The 19,040-nt window shown below is 50.9% G+C and overlaps 1 protein-coding gene across 2 annotated transcripts in view; it reads left to right on the top strand.

Moving 5' to 3' along the window:
* The first annotated feature begins 15,523 nt into the window (after positions 1-15,523).
* Positions 15,524-19,040, top strand: part of KCNC1 (potassium voltage-gated channel subfamily C member 1) — a 332,323-nt gene continuing 328,806 nt past the window's right edge. For both annotated transcript variants that reach the window (XR_015308415.1, XM_086956057.1), the window contains exon 1: positions 15,524-18,039. Coding sequence is in view for 1 of the 2 variants with exons in the window: in XM_086956057.1 (XP_086812183.1) it covers positions 17,467-18,039 (573 nt within the window). In the remaining variant the exon portion in view is untranslated. The remainder of the gene's footprint in view (positions 18,040-19,040) is intronic.

Consider the following 19,040-nt stretch of genomic DNA (forward strand, 5'->3'; position numbering starts at 1 on the left):
CATACCTTGTTCCATGTCTGAGGCCGCCCCCTGGCAGTATACACAGTCTTTTCGCGCAACATACACCAGTCCATGTTGGCCTTCCATTGTACCACCAGGGGTGCCACATTGGAACCCCACCTCTGTGCTATGTCCCGTTTAGCGACCATATTGCCCAGTGTAGCCCATCGGGTCTGCGCCGTATCATAGTCATTAGGCTCCCAAACATTTAGGAGGCACCTACGCGCCTCCGCAGCTAACTCCACTCCAGTCACCTCCCGCATCACTCTATGGACCTTCTCCCAGTAAGGGGCAATAACGGGACACTCCCACAATATATGCAGAAAGGTGGCAAGGGCTCCGCAGCCACGACGACAGAGGCCATCCGGCGAGAAGCCCATATGCACAAGCCTGGGGCCGGTGACATATACTCGGTGTAGAATTTTAAACTGGACCAGCCTCAGACGTGAGGAAATGGCGACCTCCTTAGGGGAGGACACAGCACTCTGCCAGTCCTCATCGTCCAGTTCCAACCCATCGGCCACCCACTGGTCCCGCAAGCGCTGGAGGAGGTCCACCTGAACGTTTATCAGCTTCTTGTAGGACAGAGAGATGGCGCTATCCGGCATATGCCCGTCCAGCACCCTGTCCTCCAAAGGCGAGCTCTCGGGGATGTCACCCTCCTCCGGTCTGGCGGCGGTTATTGCGTGTTGCAGCTGGGCGTAGCGGAAGAACTCCGTTCCACTTAATTTATACTCCGCCTGCAGCTGTGGGAAAGTCTTGACCACCCCCCTGGAGAGCATGTCCTCAACCCTCGAGATGCCTATGAGGTCCCACTTCTCAAAGCCCTTGGTGTGCCAAAGCTTGCCCAAAATGTCGGAATCAAAGAGAGGGGTAAATCTCGTCAGTCTGCCCTGCCAGCCCTGTATCTTAGTGACCGTTCGCCACGTATGAACCGCCGCCTTGGTCGGGCCCGTGAGGTTCCGATCGAAGGATCTAGAATATAGGGCGCGATAGTAATTGCCTCCGTGTAAAAGCCAGCGGTCCATGGCATAGCCAGGGCTGTCCACGGGACCGTAAAAACCATGATTAATAGCGGTAAGTTGAGAGGCCCAGTAGTATCTCCGCACGTCTGGTAACGCAATGCCCCCATCATACCATGGCATGGTAAGCTTCCGGACAGCGACACGAGGTCGTCCATCCCAAAGAAGGGCACGCTGCAGGCTCTCAACCTCCCTGAAGTAGCGGGCCGGGACAAGGTCCTGAGTATTCTGCAAGGCATACAGGAACCTGGGCAGGGACATCATTTTAAATAACGCCGCACGGCCCAGCAACGAGAGAGGGAGCTTACGCCAACTCTCCACATCCCACCGCAGTCGGTGGAGCGGGGGGAGCAAGTTGTGGTCGTACCTTGCCTTAGAGTTGTGTGAAATGTAAATACCCAAGTACTTAAAGCCTTGTCCCGCCAGTTGGATGTTGCAACCTCTAGGGAGGCGCGGCGTGTCACCCTTGAGGATGTAAAGGGAGGATTTGGCCCAGTTAATAATCAGGCCGGAGTAGCGCCCAAACAGCCTGAGCACATCACACGCCACAATAAGCGACTTGCAAGGGGAGGTGAGGTAGAGCAGGATGTCGTCTGCATACAGGGAGACCCTGTCCTCAAAGCCCGAAGACCAGGAGATCCCATGCAAGTCAGGGTGCGAGCGCAGCATCGCCGCGAGGGGCTCTAGAGCCAGCGCAAACAGGAGCAGAGACAAGGGACAGCCCTGTCTGGTGCCGCGTTGAAGCGCGAAGGGAGCAGACATGCGACCGTTCACCGTAACAGCAGCCAGGGGGCTGGCATAAAGGAGTTGCACCCAGCCCAGGAAACCCGGTCCAAATCCAAGTTTCGTCAACACTGCCCACAAATAATTCCATTCCAAGGAATCAAAGGCCATTGTGGCATCAAGGGAGGCCAGCACCGCCGGTTCCGTAATGGCGTGAACTCTGGCCATAACCCCGTGCAAGCGTCTCAGGTTAAGGGCAGTATTGCGGCGGGGTATAAAACCGGACTGGTCCGGGTGCACCAGGTCACTAATAACCCCGATCAATCGATTAGCCAACAGTTTGGCCAGGATCTTGGGTTCAGCATTGAGGAGAGAAATAGGGCGGTAGGACCTACAAACATCCCGCGGCTTGCCATCCTTGTGAATAACCACTATAGTGGCCAGTCGCTGGTCCAGGGGGAAGACGCCATCCTCACGGGCACGGAGGAACATATCCTTCAGGTGAGGGGAGGTCACGTCCGGCCGGATCTTGTATAGTTCAACCGGTATGCCATTGGGTCCGGTTGCTTTGCCCGCACGCAATGCGCGGATCGCCAGGGCGATCTCGTCCGCAGTGATATCCCGGTCAATGTCTACCCTATCCTCCTCAGAGAGGCAAGGAAGGTCTATCGCCGAGAGGAATTCAGCTGAGTCAGCCTCGGAGCGATCCGAACCGGAGGGATAGACCCCCCGGAAATAGTCAGCAAAAGACTCGGCGATGGCACTCGGATCAGTAACCACCACTCCGTCCTCACACAGGATCTCCGGGACCACCCGGCTTGCCATTTCCTGCCTGTCCAGCCAGGCCAGCAATTTACCAGCCTTGTCCCCGACATCATAGATGCGGCCTTGCTGCTCCTTCGCTAAGATCAGAGCTGTGTTCGTGGCGAGATCGTGGTACTCCGATTGTTTCAGAGAGAGTTCATGCAGGAGAGAGGGTTCGGGCTCGGGCCCCAGACGGGACTAGAGATCCAAGACCTCCTCCTCAACCTGCAGGAGATCCGCATCACGAGTTCGTTTAGCCGCCGCGATGAGAGCCAGGGCTTCACCCCGCAACACCGTTTTGAAGGCCTCCCAAAGGGTGACCGCAGAGCCCACTGAGCCAGTATTTTCTGTAAAATATAGGTCAATGGCCTTGGCCAAAAGTGCTCGCGTGTTATGGTTGCGGAAATACCAGGGATTTACCGCTGCCGGGCGGCTGGACAAAAGGACACCAAAATCAAATGAGATCCACAGCGGTGAGTGATCGGAAACGCCCCTCGCCAAAAAACGCGCCTCAGAGACGGCAGGCGATTGCGCCGCCAGGGTGAGGACATAATCCAGGCGGGACAGGCTTCCATGGGCACCGGAGAGGAATGAAAACTGGCGAAGCGCCGGATGTAATAGCCGCCAACAATCCACCAGACCCATAGAGTCAAGGAAGGTCGGCAGCCACGTTTGGGAGCCCGGGAGGTCTCTCGGGGGCTGACGGTCTAGAGCGCCGGAGCAGACTGAATTGAAATCACCCCCTAGGATCAGCAGGCCCGAAGGCAGGGACAAAATGGCGCCACCAAGGTCCCGGAAGGTGCTAGATTGGAGGCCAGGGGGAACATAAACCGATAGCAGGGCCAGGGAACGCCCCTCCCACCTTCCAGCCACAGCTGCGTAGCGTCCCCTATCATCTAGCAGGGTGACGTCTATCTCAAGAGGAAGGGACGCACGTACAAGGATGCCCGCCCCCCGGGAGCCCGAGGAGAACCCAGAGTGGGCGACCATTTTGTAACCCTTGCGATTCAGGGCCCTACAAGAGTTACCCACTAAGTGCGTTTCCTGCAGTAACACAATATCAGGCATGTTCCTTTTTATCAACTGGAGCACCACCCCTCTCTTCACCCGATCACCTAATCCATTGACATTCCAGCTAAGCACTTTTAATTTCCTACCCCCCATCCCCGAACCACCCGCCCCACCCGACTCCATCCAACCCAAACGTCCATTGTACAGTAAAACACACAGTCCATTGCCTCAAGGAAGAAAAAGAGATAGAACAAACAATCAACAAAACTCGCAAAATTGCACCCCCCACCCTGCACCCCTGCATGTGACTAAAAAGCCCCCCTAACCAGCAGTGTGCCTGTCGCCCCATAACTACTCTACAAAAAGACACCCAGAGGAGTAAGGAATCTCCGCGAACACCTCCCGCCACCCTCCATGTACTGACAGGAAAGATAGTACGGCATCTAAAAGCAACATTAGATAGCCACTGAGGCAAGCAAGAGAAACAATTAGTCACCCATTACAGAACCAAGTCTCATAGGTCCGAGCCGCCAGCAGCGCCACCCTCATGGTCCTCCTGTGCTTCTCGGCGCGGTGGTAGAGTGTCCAGCCAGTCACTGACGTTCTCAGCGAAGTCGAAGAACAGGGCACGGCCCTCGTATTCGATCCGGAGCTTAGCAGGGAACATCATAGAGTACTTGAGGCCTAGGTCCCGTAGTCGTCGCTTCACCCCAGAATAGCTTTGGCGCTGTCGCTGAACCGTCCTGGTGAAATCTGGGTAGAAATGGACATCAGCGTTTTGAAATTTAAGTGGTCCATGTCGCCTGGAAGCCTGCAGGACAGCATCCCTGTCGCGGAAGTTAAGCAGCCGGGCCACGATGGGTCTAGGTGCCACGCCAGTCTTCGGCGGGCCACCAGGTACCCGGTGGGCACGCTCCACCGAGAAAAAGTTGCTGAGGCCAGGCGGGGCCAGATGAGTCCTGATCAATTCTTCAACGAGGAGGTCCGTCGCCGCCTCCTCCGAACCCTCCGGTACGCCGACAATGCGGACGTTCTGCCGCCTGGCCCGGCTTTCGAAATCATCCAGCCGCCTCGCGAAGTGCTCCGCTGTCCTCTGCAGGTTCCGGACCTCCGTTTGCAAATCCGAAACGTCTTCCGTAAGACTGGCCGTCTTGATGTCCAGATTCTTAACCCTGTCATTGGTTTTGCCCAAATCGGCTCTGATGAGGGACAGATCAACGGCCATGCCATCCACCTTGTGCGTGAGGACTTCATGTTGTTGCTGCATGTCCGCCCGGAAACTTGTAATGGCTCCCAAAATGTCGGTCAAAGTGGGCTCAGAGCCGTCCGGCGAGCCCGAGTGTGGAATGCCCTTGGCAGAGGGACCAGTAACAGGCGGTGTTTTCGGCTGAGTGTAGCGCTCAATCCGATTCTGCTGCTGTTGTTGCGATTTACTGCGCACTCCTCTGTTAGATGGCTTGTCGAGGTCCCCCTTGCCCGCCATGTTAGGACCCAGAGAACAAAGGGCTATGCCAGGCAAGTCTAAGCCCAGAGACCCGAAGTGATCTCCGGGACAGCAATGGGAAACCGATCCAAGTGTGCCCCTCCGTCCAAATAGCACCGCTGTCCAGTACACTTCTCCGTTGACGAAAGCAGGCTGGCACTCCGCAGATCGGCAAGGCGTAGCAGCGGAGTCCGCAGAGACAATGGCACCGAGCTGGCACGGAGTCCCACTCGACGTAGCTCCGCGTAGGAGACACCGATTTGAATTCTGAAAACGGTGCTCGCCTCAGGGGGCCCTCAGCAACGAGTATCCACCCTCGTGGATCAGGATTACGGGCAGGATAGTTGCGGAGGATCGGAAGGTCCGCGGAGCTCCGAGCTTACGCGGCCATCTTGGTTGCCCGCGAAGCTCCTCCCCCTATTTAGCGATTTTTAGCGATTCCTTGTTTTATTGCATTCCACATCATGCATAGCCAATAGCGAGTCCTTATTTGCGATTCCTTAATAATCGCAATTAAGGAATCGCTATTTCTTTGCATGATGCATCTGGCCCAATATGTCCCTTATTGAGTCCTGCCTCTCACTAGACAGACCACCGGGACAGATAATTGGGGATTTTGGGAAGATCTGTCAGACAGTCAAAATCCTCCTTTCCAAACCCTGTCCAGAAGTAGCACCTAACCCCAGATGGTTCAACCAGGATTGCTCACAAGCAAACAGGAATTACCGTAGGGTCCTTTCAGCCACCCTGAGGTGCACAACAGAAGTCAAGCTGGCCAGAAAAAATTATACAAAGGTAATTAACGACAGGAAGAAGGACCTCCTGATCCAGCGTTGGGATAAACTGTCTGAGGCTGCTAGCCAGAATAAGGGCAACATTTTTTGGGCAGCAGTTAGGGACGTCCGTTCTATGGGCCAGTCCGCGACACCCATTAGCTGTAATATAGCCAGCGAGGTATGGGTGGAATATTTCTCGGGTATCAATACCCCCCACCCCCATGCGAGGCAACTTTTACCCCAGGAAGATATAAGTATTTTAGAAGTAATGGAAGCTATTAACCAGAGTTTAGCTAATAAGGTGCCGGGCCCAGATGGTCTCCCCATCGATTTAATTAAGTGGAACCCGGCTTATTGGGCCCCTCTACTTTTGAATGTTTTTAATAATTTAACTTTGACTAAAATACCCGAGACCTGGGCAAGAAGCATTATAGTCCCGATTTTTAAGAAGGGAGACAGATCCCTTCCGTGCAACTATAGACCCATCTCCTTTATAGATAACACCCTTAAAATTTTAAGAAGAGTTTTATACAATAAAATTGTGGGATGGACAGAAGAAAATGCTATTTTGGACCCATGCCAGCTGGGGTTCAGGGGAAAGGTGGGAACCGTCGAACAATGCCTTAATCTATACTTAACTGTGGGAAAATATACCATTGCAAGGAGGACCCCCATCTATATGGCCTTTATGGATTTGTCCACAGCTTTTGATCTAGTTAATAGGTCAAAGCTGTGGGCAATCCTTTTGGCAGGTGGGCTGGATGAAACATTGGTTAATTTCCTAGCATACTTATACAGAGACCTCCAGGCTCAAGTGAGGATAGGATGGGAGGAGAGGTTTCGGGGACCATTGACATTGGCAGGGGTGTCAAACAAGGATGCGTGTTGGCACCCCTGCTTTTTATCATATATATCAATGGGCTGAATACTTTTCTGAAAATGGCTACTAAAGATGTATCATATGTTAATAAAGAACCCATCCCAGTACTTCTCTACGCAGACGATGCGGTTGTCATAGGCCGTACCCCAAACTCTTTGCGTCTTCTTGTCCAAAATTTTAATAATTATATGAAAGAGCTAGATCTTCAGGTAAATTTTAAAAAATCTTTTCTTATGAGCAGTGGCTCTGGGAAGCGCGAAATAGGAACAATTACAATAGATGGTCAAAAACTGACCTCAGTGAAATCATTTGTTTACTTAGGGTTGGCCTTTGCTGCGAACGGCTCCTGGAGTGAGCACTTAGCTCATGCCAGGAGCAAGTTCTCAAAGGCCACCAACTCAATTTTAAGCTTACCCCGCTCTAAGACCACGGGTGCTCTTTTAGCAGTACAGAAAATATACAAACTACAATGCGCCCCGGTGGCAACATGTGGTGCAGAGATTTGGGGATCTGTTAATTGCTCAGCAATCCAGCAAGAAGAGAATTGGTTCTGCAGGAAATTGCTCAGCACCCCAATCTCAACCCCTCAATACATATGTCACAAGGAGCTCAATATTAATTTTATAATTGATTTTATTTGAGCACGGCCAGCACTTATGTGGGTATCAGTGTGGAAAAATGAAGCGGCACTTATGACACAACAGATTATTAAGGATTGTCTACAGTGTGACAAAGGCCTAGAAACCCATGGCTAAGCGGTGTCCTTGTCAGTTTGCGTAGTATAAACAAAGAAAGTATTTTCCTGGATCCCATATCAGCTGAATCCGTCCCAAAAAAGAACTTCGGAACGCTCTGTATTCACTATACAACAACGAGCGGCTGGTGGTGGTGTCCAGGAAACTTTTGTGCAAAACTATATGGCCATAGAACAGCATCATTACCCGCTTCGCATGTACTTGACTCTACCAATGAGCCGCTGGGAAAGGAGCATCTTGTTACATCTAAGAGCAGGCACAATCCGATTTGTACTGTTTCCCACTGTGCTATAGCAAAAATTGTAATCAAATGTTGTGCCCTTGTGATGATAGGAGCAGGCAAACCACTATACATTTTATATTTTTCTGTAAATTCTATCTTAAATATTCTAAACAGTTGCTTTACCCATATTTTAATAAGCGAAGACCAATTACCCTGGAGGCAGCATATCGACGCATGCTAGACTTAGACAATGTTGAATTGATTTTCCGCACTGGCACTTTTCTTAAATCTGCAATAAGGGCGCGTAGGTCTATGATGGTTTCTTGATATTTACGCAATCTGTAAACTGTTTTAATCAATTAGTTGCATATATCAATATGATGATCGTTCTTGCACTAGCCACTTAGGATATATGTACATTGAATTTTACCTTTTTTAATTATTGTGACGTATTTATATTCGTGCACTAGCTATTTTGGATATATGTACATGGAATTTTTATCTTTTCAATCATTGTGATGTATTCATATTCTGTGCTTTTATGGCTACTATTGTATCCAAATAAAGTTGAACTGAACTGAACTGATTGGATCCAGTCTAGGGCTGGTCCTTGTATGCCGGAGTGGTGTCTTCTGACGATTAGTGTGGGATGGGAGAAAGTGCTGAAGGCTGCTGATAGGTTGAGTAGGATGAGGGCTGCGGAGTGGCCCTGGTCCAGGAGGGTGCAGATGTCATCTGTGGCGGCGAGTAGGGCAGTCTCTGTGCTGTTGTTGCTTCAGAATCAGGATTAGGATGGGTCGAGGATAGCCATTGTTTTTGAAGAATTGTGTCAGTTCCCCGTTGCCTGTTTTTTCTGTGAGTTTGGCCGCGAAGGGGTGGAACGAGATGGGCCAGTAGTTCTTGAGGTCGGTGGAGTCAGCTGTCGGCTTCTTGAGCAGGGGCCTGACTTCTGCGTGTTTCCAGTTGTCTGGGAAGGTGTCTGTTTTGAGGATGGTGTTGAGGGTGTGTTGTAGTTCGTGTGCGATGGCAGTGGTAGATGTGAGGGGGGCAGGGGTCGGTGGGGGCTCCTGAGTGGATGCATTTTCATTGCTGAGTTAGTGTCTTCCATGTGGAGTTGGTGGGCTGACTGGTGCGTCTGGGAGCGGGCCAGCTGTGGCATCAGGTGGAAGGTCGAGAAAGGAAGTCTTTGTTTGCCTGAGACTTCAGAACAGGAGGCATGCTCAATATTAAGCCCTTGGAGATCTTTTCCTCAAGCAGGCCAACCCCAAACAGCAAAAAAGCACAGGGCCAGTATTCCTCCTCAGCTTCTCCAGCTTTTCTCTTTGGCAAAGTATCCTCTTGATTCCCAGAAGTTATGTGTTATGTTATGTTATGATTTCTTGTATAGTGCATGACTCACCCGGGGGCATCTCATGCTTACCAAGGGAATTCCAAAAAGGGGGCAGAAAAAGGTTCTGTGAGAAAGAAAGCTTAAAACAGAAATGTTTTTAATTGTTTACTGAAAGACATATAGGAAGTGGATTTTCGCAGGGCCACAGGTAGCAAGTTCCAGTATTTAGGGGCAACATAAGAGAAAGCTCTGCCACCTGTGCGAGTTAACCGGATACGTGGGACCTTCAAGAGGGCTAATGCATTAGATCTTAAATTGCATTCATGCATATGTTTAAAAAGTTTATTTTGAAGGTAACGTGGTCCCCCCCCCCTTTAAGAGCTTTAAAAGAGTGACGACAGACCTTAAAGAAAGGGTTTTTTACCACCGGAAGCCAGTGCAGTAGTCTGAGCAAGGGGAGGGATGGGGATCCAGGAGGGCGATTTAGGACCATTCGTGCGGCGGTGTTCTGTATTACCTGAAGTTTTGCCAGATTACTAATGCCTCCTTCGGCCGACATGGCGTTTCCATAGTCTAGCCAACTAATAACCATTGCCTGAACTACAGTTATACGGTGTTCAAGAGGTAGGTAAGGGATAATTCTTCGTAGTAGTCGCAGGCTGTAATAACAGGACCCTGCGATGTTCTTAACATTATCTTTCATGGTAAGCATTGAGTCAAGCTGAATTCCTAAACTTTTCACTGAGGAGGACGGAGTTGGGGCTTCACCCAACTGGGGAGGCCACCACTCGGATGTCCAAAAATGGGCATCTTTGCCTAAGCTCATAAGCTCAATTTTTCCTGGATTGAGCTGAAGACATTGTTCCCTCATCCAGTCAGCAATCGCTAACATTCCACCAGAAAAACGTAGTTTCTCATCATTAGTATTTTGGCCTATTGGAAACAGCAGCTGTATGTCATCGCGTACGAGACTATCTCGAAGCCGAAAGGTTGGACTATCTTGGCCAGGGGGGCCAGGTATATATTAAAGAGGGTGGGACTTAAACAGGAGCCCTGAGGCACCCCTTTGTCCAATACAAATTTATTTTGGGAGACAAATGGTCCTAGTGTGGTGGTTTGCCATCTGTCCATTAAGAAATTCCTCAGCCCCTGTAAGACTATACCCCCGATGCCGCACTCGATCAATCTCTCTGCTAGTCGTTGATGAGATATCGTATCGAATGCTGCGGAGAGATCTAGGAGGATCAAGATCGAAGATCCACCGGCATCGAGGGTGAGTCTCAGCGAGTCAGTAACAGCCAAAATGGCCGTTTCTGTGCTGAAGCCTGGACGGAAGCCCGACTGGGAAGGATCCAGCATGTCATTAGATTCCAATTACTGACTGAGTTGTGAGTTTATTACAGATTCCCACATTTTTTCAAGCAGGGGTAACAGGGATATTGGCCTGTAATTGCTGAGCCCCTGGGGGTCCACTGATGGCTTTTTTAGGATGGGACGAACATAGGCCTCTTTCCAGGCACTCGGGATAAGGCTGGTAAGAATGGAAGCATTGAGAATTTTTTTTATTATAGTGGCGTATGTTGGGGAGAGAAGATCCATGATGCTGGGTGGGCATAAGTCCGCTGGTGAACCAGATTTAGCTGTTAGCAGTAAATTATTTGTATCAGCTAGTGATATGATATATATATATATATATATAAACTTCTTTATTCGGCTTTTCACAAAGGAAAACCATAAAAGAAACATTAAAAGATACAATTTACATATTTACATAAAAATACAAGATAAAAAGTAAATTCAAAGAAGTTCATACAAGAACGATATACATTTAAAACAGAGATATCATGACGTTTCTTATCGTCAAGGTAAAATTTCGAGATGCTTTTTACAGGTTTTTCCTATGCTTCATAATACATTTTAAAAAATTGAGAATGATGTAACAAACATATTCAGATTCCAGCATTTGAAGTCGAAGGAAAGCAGGCCGACATTGTCTGAGGCCCCAACGCCTCAATATAGGAAGTAGCCAGATTTTCCTATGGAGGATGATGGAATTTGCAAAACATGATCATATGTAAATTAGATTGGTTAGATTTCCCGTCACAAGGACATGAGGGAAGGGTTAAATCCCGCCTATTGTTCAAAGGGAAAGGGACCAATCTAAAGAAAGTATCCAATCTGAATCTTGTCATCACCATTCTCTCATATGTTGTCACCTGTAATGTTAAATACGGGTGAATGCTGTGCGTCATTTGCACCATGTTCGCATGGATGACCGAAGGTTTTGACGACTCGGATGCCAATCTCAGTGTCTCTAAGTGGCAGAGGCCATGTTGTTTTAAAACTCTCTTCGGGAGGTCACCTATGGACCCTGGTTGGAGGTAATATTTCTCAAGGCCAAGATCCTTAAAAATGTTTCTGATGTAGCAGAGCCACTTTACTTTTAAGGACTGGTCAAGAGCCATTGTATCTGCTACAATGGACTGGGTTAGCGCATTTTTGACAGACGTCCAAATGCGCCGCCACAGCATCAATGGTTGAATCTTGAGCGAACCCTCTAGGTAAGGAATTCCTAGTTCTAGGTGAGAGGCATAGGTTGAGGTGCCTCTCGGAGTAGCTAAAAGAAATCTTAGGAAGGTGTTTTCTGCTACCTGTAGGGCACTGGTGTCCGTGTGTCCCCAGACTCCCACTCCATACAAAGCAATGGACTGACACTTGGCACTATAGATTTTCAATAACTCCGCTGGTGCCCTCCTCCCCAACCGCTGGGAGAAGCTCATTAAAGCCGCTATGGATCTTTTGAATAGATGGCATCTTGTCTCTACGGCTGGCTTCCATGTCAATCTTTCGTCTATCATGATACCAAGATATGGGTACTGGGCAGTAACCTCGAGTTTTTGATTATCAAGATAGATCTCTTTTACTCCTTTTTTCCTAGTACCTGATATCATGACAAACGTTTTTTGGACATTCACTTGTAGGTCCAGACCGCCCATTTAAGTCGTGTATCTATTCAGCGAGTTCTGAAGTTCGCGCGGTGTACGCGCTAGAATGGCAGCATCATCTGCATAAAGCAGAGCGGGAATCAGGCGCTGTTTTATACGTGATAGGTCCAGGGCCCCCCTCAGCATCCCCGTTTCCAGGCCGTTGGTATAAAGTGAAAAAAGGAAGGGGGCCAGGACGCACCCTTGCCTGACTCCACGCTCTACTCTAAACAGTGCTGTCAACTCGCCGTTCAGGCCAAAACGCACTCTGGCCGAGGCTCCTGAATAGAGCTCCCTCAGAAAGTCTAAAAGGGGGGGATCCACTCCCATTTGGCTTAGGACCGTCCACAGTTTTGAGTGCGAAACGCAACCAAAAGCTGCGGACCGGTCTACGTAGACCATAAAGACCATATTCTCCTTTGCCTGTACGTATTTACCCATTATCAAACTGAGGTTGAGGGCCTGCTCTACCGTTCTGAACCCCTCTCGAAAACCAAACTGGAGGTCGGAGATAATGCCTCTCTCCTCACCCCACTGCTGGAGTCGTTCGAGGATTACTCTCCCAACGACCTTGCCAAGTGAGTCCAGCAATGAGATGGGGCGATAGCATTTCACATCCTGGCGGTCCCCTTTTTTGAATATGGGGACCATAATAGACTTAGTCCAAGAACTTAACACTCCCTCATTAGCAGCGGCTGTACATACTCTTGTAAGAATGGGGGTCCAGAGTTCTAAGTTGTGTTTAAATAAGTCCACTGGGACCCCATCTGGGCCTGGGGCTTTCCCAGTTTTACTTATTTCCAAAGCCACTATTAGGTCGGGTATGTCAAAAAGCAGCGGTATTGGATATTGTACTTTGGGGAGCGTGTTAACAGGCCCATCTATAGTTGAATTATTTTTAAAGATATTAGTGAAGTGGGCCACCCATGTTTCTTCATTTCTGGCCACTTCAATCTTGGGACTGTTGTTACCGCTAAGATAGGGAGTTCTTACCGTTCGCCAAAAGGCTTCACTGTTTTTGGAGACGGCGCTCATATGCAAATCTTCCCAGAGCTTCTGTTTTAGTTCTTGGGTTCTTAGCTTGCGTTCCCCTATGTATTTGCGCCTGAGGAGTTGGATCTGTCCCGTGTCTCTGGGTTTATTGTGTAGGGTGAGTTTTAATTTGGAGAGGGCTGTGGTGCAACTGTGATTAAATCACCCTTTCTTAGCGGTATGCTTGGACGATGGTTTGGCCATGAGTAGTGTCTTAATTTTTTCTAAGATTTGTCTAAAATTATTTAGGACTTCTTCATGATTTACCAAAAGATCCAAGCATTTGATTATGTTGGGGTAGGCCAACTCCACAAGTTTTTTTGTGATTTCATTGGGGTTAATTTTTCCCCATTTTATTGAATAACCATTCTGTTTTCCTAACTCTAGCTCGTTCTGGGCAAGAGATTTTGCTATTTCTGTGCTTAGGGGCTTGTACTCAGTTAGGTAGAGATCCATCCTCAGTGCAGAATGGTCACTCAGTGAATTGTCAATAACCCGGAAAGCTTTAGCTATATCTAGCAATCCGGGAGACAGGAAAATAAAATCGACTGTCGTGTGGTGACCTCTACCCACATAGGTCGGATTAAGGGAGTGTTGATCCAAACTTGGCCGGTTAGCAATTACAAGATCCAGGTCAGAGAGCAGATTGTTCATAGCATTCCCCACCTTGGTATGCATATTAACCAGCAAAACGGAGTCCAGCACACAGCAAAAACACAGTAGTCTAGGCAATAAATGCAGGGGAGACTCACGCCAATAGTGCCAGGTCTAACACTAATTAATAATCCATTTCAATAGTGAAGTTGTTTTTAATAAATATTGAGGAAAAATCAATTTCAGAAAGTTACATTTTACCTGCCTGAGCTTTCAGAAGGCTAATTAGTATTACCCTCTGCCAATTCCCAATCTGTACTCAGCCTTGAATGAGGTATGAATGAGGTGTGAAATTCCCCCAAACAGCAACCTATAGGTTGACCTGAATGGGCAGGGATGACTCCTCTTAGCTCTGCAGAATTGTCACGGTAGAGGGTATGGATATCCTGTTGACACCACAGTGTCACATCCAGGTCTGTGTGAGCCATGTGTAACACTTTGGAGTACTTGAAATTAATAAAAAAGGTTGCCAAGATAATTGATATGGATACAGTGTTAGGGTGTTGTAAGAACCTGCCTTTGTCCTACAAGACTACTGACCTTGTTTGTTGTGGGTGTAAGACCTGCTTTAAACTGGATTTTAGAGTTTGATGTGTAAAGACACTAGAGACTATCATAGTGCACACCCCTACACACCTCCATCTCACAGAGCCACATTTAGTGTGGCTGAAGACTTTTATCATCTTGATAACGCCCTGACATGGCATTTTGGGCCTGCTTGCAGTAAATCAAACAGGAGCTACTGAAAAATGGGAAGGGCTTTCCCAGGAGGTTTTACCCCATTGGTTGGGGAGTGCTCAGGCATAAATATGGCACCCAAAGGCACCCCATCAGAACATTTTCTGGAGCAGCGGAAGAACAGAAGAGGACTCGATATACTGTGTGTGACCTAAGAGAATAACTGACGTACTGAAGTATTGGACTTGCTCCCCTTTGTACCCAGGAAAAAGAAGTGGACTCCAATGATCAGTTAGCTGACCTCCTGTGTGGCTACTAGAACACATCAACTTCAAGACGTCTTCTTCCTAATATGACTAAATGAACATGGCAAGGGGACTTGAACTGAACTTTGCTGTTGGCCTCCCTCTGACATCATATAGCGTCTATAAGTGCCCTCCCCTGAGGTCCAGTGGGCCTCAGAAGTGTACTCAGGAGGTTGTTTGGGACTTAGAAGAATGTCAACATTTTTCTTCTTAAAAGAGTCAAATTATCTTTCTTTGTCATTTGTTGCATCCTACCAGGGCTCCAGCGTAGTCAGAATCAAATCATGGGTCCTAGCTTCAAGTCTACAGCTTCAATAGACTATCACTGGGGCTTTGTGTTTTGGGCTCTATTTCAGTTTTTTTTTTTACTTTAAAAATTCATAACTCAGGATTTTTTAAGTGTTGGTGTCAGTTTTCTTATGTAACTTTATTCCATGTTTCTAATTGAGGGAAAGGAAGGAAGGAAGGAAGGAAGGAAGGAAGGAAGGAAGGAAGGAAGGAAGGAAGGAAGGAAGGAAGGAAGGAAGGAAGGAAGGAAGGAAGGAAGGAAGGAAGGAAGGAAGGAAGGAAGGAAGGAACTTACGTGTGTATGAATGGAAACTTACGTGTGTATGAATGGTAAGATTTTTATCAAAACCCTACATGGGGCGACTCCATTTTCGTGTTCTCATGAGATGTACAACATAACGGTATTTTACCAAGAGGCGCACGTTTAAGCAATTCATAGATATGCGGTTTTAATTTGCATTCCCTGGGTTGCATGATGAAGGGGCTGGAGTCTTGACCTGAATGTCTGGTTGGTTATTAGCCTAGAAAGTCTGTGTATGCGGCGCCTGCGCAGTGGGGGCACCGTGAGAACAGGTCACCCCCGTGTGCCTGGCCGACAACTGGGCAGGCACGGTGGGGCCCTCGGTCTGCGCCAGTCCAGGGGGTCACCCTGGCATCGCTTGGCTAGCAGAGCCCAACACTGAAGGGTGAGGTGCAGCCGTTGCAGCGGCGTAGTGGATGCACGTCTTCCTGCGGAGGGTGAAGGACACACGCTGCAGGGGGAGGAATCTTCTCCCAGCAAGGAGAGTCGTCGCCTGACACAGCTCCTCGCCTACCCCAGTCCAGGCCGGTGGGGGTCAGAGGCTGACATCTGTGGCTGCCGGGGCACACCTTGACTAATTCTGGCTGAATGCCCTCCAGGCTCGGCCGCTGCACCTGTCATTGGGAGAGACGGAGTCTGAGGCATCACCTGCAGGACCCGAGCACCTCGGCGAGGCCGGATGGCTCCTGTTCCGCCCGAGCCCTGAGCAGGGTCCGCGAAGGTGGCAAGAGCACAGTCGCGGATCGCATCTGCGACCACTGTAGTGTGAAGGAGGGACGGAGATCCACCGCAAAGATCAAAGGGGTGAACCTACACCGCCGATGGGAGGGGGAGCCGAGCCTCCCAGATCCTACGCCGTTCATTGGACGGGAGGACAGGATCTGGAGATCCAGTGGCCCTCATTGAAGAGAAGAGGGAGAGGCAGCGCCTGCTAAATTAACCAACAGTGATAAGGGGAGGGAGAGACAGACAGACAGACCCTGCAAGCTTCACCAGCACTTGCAACGGAAGAGGGGCAGAGCCTGCAGGATGCAGAGCCACTGATGACAGCAGACAGACAGCGGCGGCAGGATTCACCCTCAGTGAAGAGAGGAGGGACGGGCATATCCTGCAGAATGCACCCCCACTGACGAGAGGGGAGAGGCAGACCCCGCGGGTACATCACCACTGACAGACAACGGGAGAGGAAGAGGACCCCGCAACATCCGCGCTGGCTGATCGGAGGGAGAGGCGGCTCCACAGACTGCATCTGCCGATGAACGGAGGTAGAAGCGGCTCCACAGGGCGCGAGAGAGGTGGTGAAGAGCCGCTATATCCAGCGCGAGGGGGAACGAACAGGTGTATGAGGCTAGACTCAGCACCACGGACAGCGGCAGCGGGGCCAATACCAGGCCACAGCAGCACGAATAACAGGAGGACTCGGCACCGCTGACAACAAGAGCAAAGGCAAGACAGCAGGATACACCCCACTGCCCAAACGCCAGCGGAAAGCAGATCTCCGGATAGGAGGATTCCTTCTCAAAAGAAGGCAAGGAGCAGCAGAGCTCCGAATCTGGCAGCCCTGGTAACACGAACCGTCCACCGACTGAAGCCAAGGAGCAAAAGAACTCCGGATAAGGGGCCAAGGAGCAGGGGATCTCCGGATCCAGGTCCGCACTCCCACTGATATTATCTGCGAGGGGGAAAAGATATCAAGATAAAGAGAAGGAGGCGGAAATCTACTTAGGACAAGGAGAACGGGATCTACGGGCAATAGGAGGCAGGAGGCGATCGACTTACGCCAACAAGAAGCAGATCTCTGGAAAAGGACAGAAAGAGGTCTGTTAAGTCAATAACAGCCCTCAGATCTCCGCACCCCTGCGAGCCGCGGCCCAGGTGAACACTGCCCCCCATGCTGCCCAGGCAGCCCCACAAGGGGACAATATAGGAGCCTCCCAGGGACAGCTGCTCTGTGACAGCGTCGTGCTCGGCACCCCGGCCACGGTGCAATCGGCGCTCAGCACCCCGAGAGCGGACAGCGCCACCTCCCGGGCCTCCCTGTGCGAGCGAGCCCGGGGGCAGGAGGCACTGCGCGTCCCCACGGATCCCTACAGCCCCATCCGTCCATACCCCGGCGCATCTGGATGCCGAGGCTACCCCCGGGATGAGCTCGGCGCGGGGCCCAGATGCTCCGATGCCCGCCCCGGCTCCCCCGCACCATGCCTAGGGGAGGGCGCCATGGGCCAGGGCGAGGAGAGCGAGCGCATCACCATCAATGTGGGGGGCACCCGGCACCAGACTTACCGCAGCACTCTGCGCACCTTGCCCGGCACGAGGCTGGCGTGGCTGGCCGAGCCCGACGCCCACGGACACTTCGACTATGACCCACGCATGGGCGAGTTCTTCTTCGACCGCCACCCGGGCGTCTTCGCGCACATCCTCAACTACTACCGCACGGGCAAGCTGCACTGCCCGGCCGACGTGTGCGGGCCGCTCTACGAGGAGGAGCTGGCCTTCTGGGGCATTGACGAGACGGACGTGGAGCCCTGCTGCTGGATGACCTACCGCCAGCACCGCGACGCCGAGGAGGCCCTCGACAGCTTCGGCGGGGGCCCCCCGGAAACGTGCTGCGACGACGGTGACGCCGACTGCACCGGGGACTCGGCCGACATGGGCGACGAGGACCTGGAGATGACCAAGCGCCTGGCCATGAGCGACTCTCCCGACGGCAAGCCCGGGGGCGTGTGGCGCCGCTGGCAGCCGCGCATCTGGGCGCTCTTCGAGGACCCCTACTCATCCAGGTTCGCACGGGTAAGTACGCACGGAGAGCCAGCCCTGCCTCTGGGGACGGGGAAGGGTGTGGGGCCCAGGGCCTCCCGTGCATTCCGGGCCCGCCCTGTCTTTCTTACTGGGGAAGGGTTTGGGAGGCGGCTCTGCCCTCTGCTTGTCACCAGGGCAGTGCCTGTGCGGTGGTGATATCCACGGCAAGAGCACGGTCTGTGCTTGCATTGGGGCAGTGCTTGTGAGGTGGTGATGCCCGACCAGGACTCAGATTTCCTCTGCCATGAGCCCGGTGCCCTGGCCGTTCTGTGCCTGCCTGCCACGTCCCTGTCACGGGGACAATCTTTCTGAGGTGGGGATACCCACGTCTCCGTTCGCTGGGCAGTGATTCCTTGGCAACATGTGCCTGGGCATTGTGTGCCTGCCACGTCCTCGTTACTGGGACAGTGCTTGTAAGGTGTCGATGTGGGTCCCGTGTTCCTACCCTGCCCGCTCTACCCTTATTATTGGGGCAGGGGTTTTAGGTTGCGATGCACAAAGTCATTCTTTTTCGTGTGCCCGCTCTAGCATTAATACAGGCGCCACCTCTCTACGGTTGTAATGCACAGGGGCAGTATATATTCAGGGCCCCCTATTCCCTTGTTAATAGAGCGGTATTTGTGAGGTTGTGATGTCCTGGGTTGTTGTTCCTACAGTGCCCGCCCGCTCTGCCCTTGTTATTGGCGCAGTGAGCTGTATGTAAAACTGTGATGCCCAGGCCCTTGTTCCTCCTGTGCCCGCTGTGCCCTTTTTATTGGGGCAGTGTTTATGAGGTTGTGATGCCCAGAGCTTGTATTCGTCAATTGCCCTCTGTGCCTTTGTTATTTGGAAAGTGTTTGTGGGGTTGTGATGTCCATAACTTGTCTTCCTCCAGTGCCAGCTGTGCCCTTTTTATATGAACAGTGTTTGTGGGGTTGTGATGTCCAGACTTCGTGGTACTTTAGTGCCCTTGTTATTGGGACAGTATATATGAGGGTGTCATCCTCAGGGGC

The sequence above is a fragment of the Lissotriton vulgaris genome, chromosome 2_1 (assembly GCF_964263255.1).
Source record: "Lissotriton vulgaris chromosome 2_1, aLisVul1.2, whole genome shotgun sequence".
NCBI classification, from domain to species: Eukaryota; Metazoa; Chordata; class Amphibia; order Caudata; family Salamandridae; genus Lissotriton; species Lissotriton vulgaris.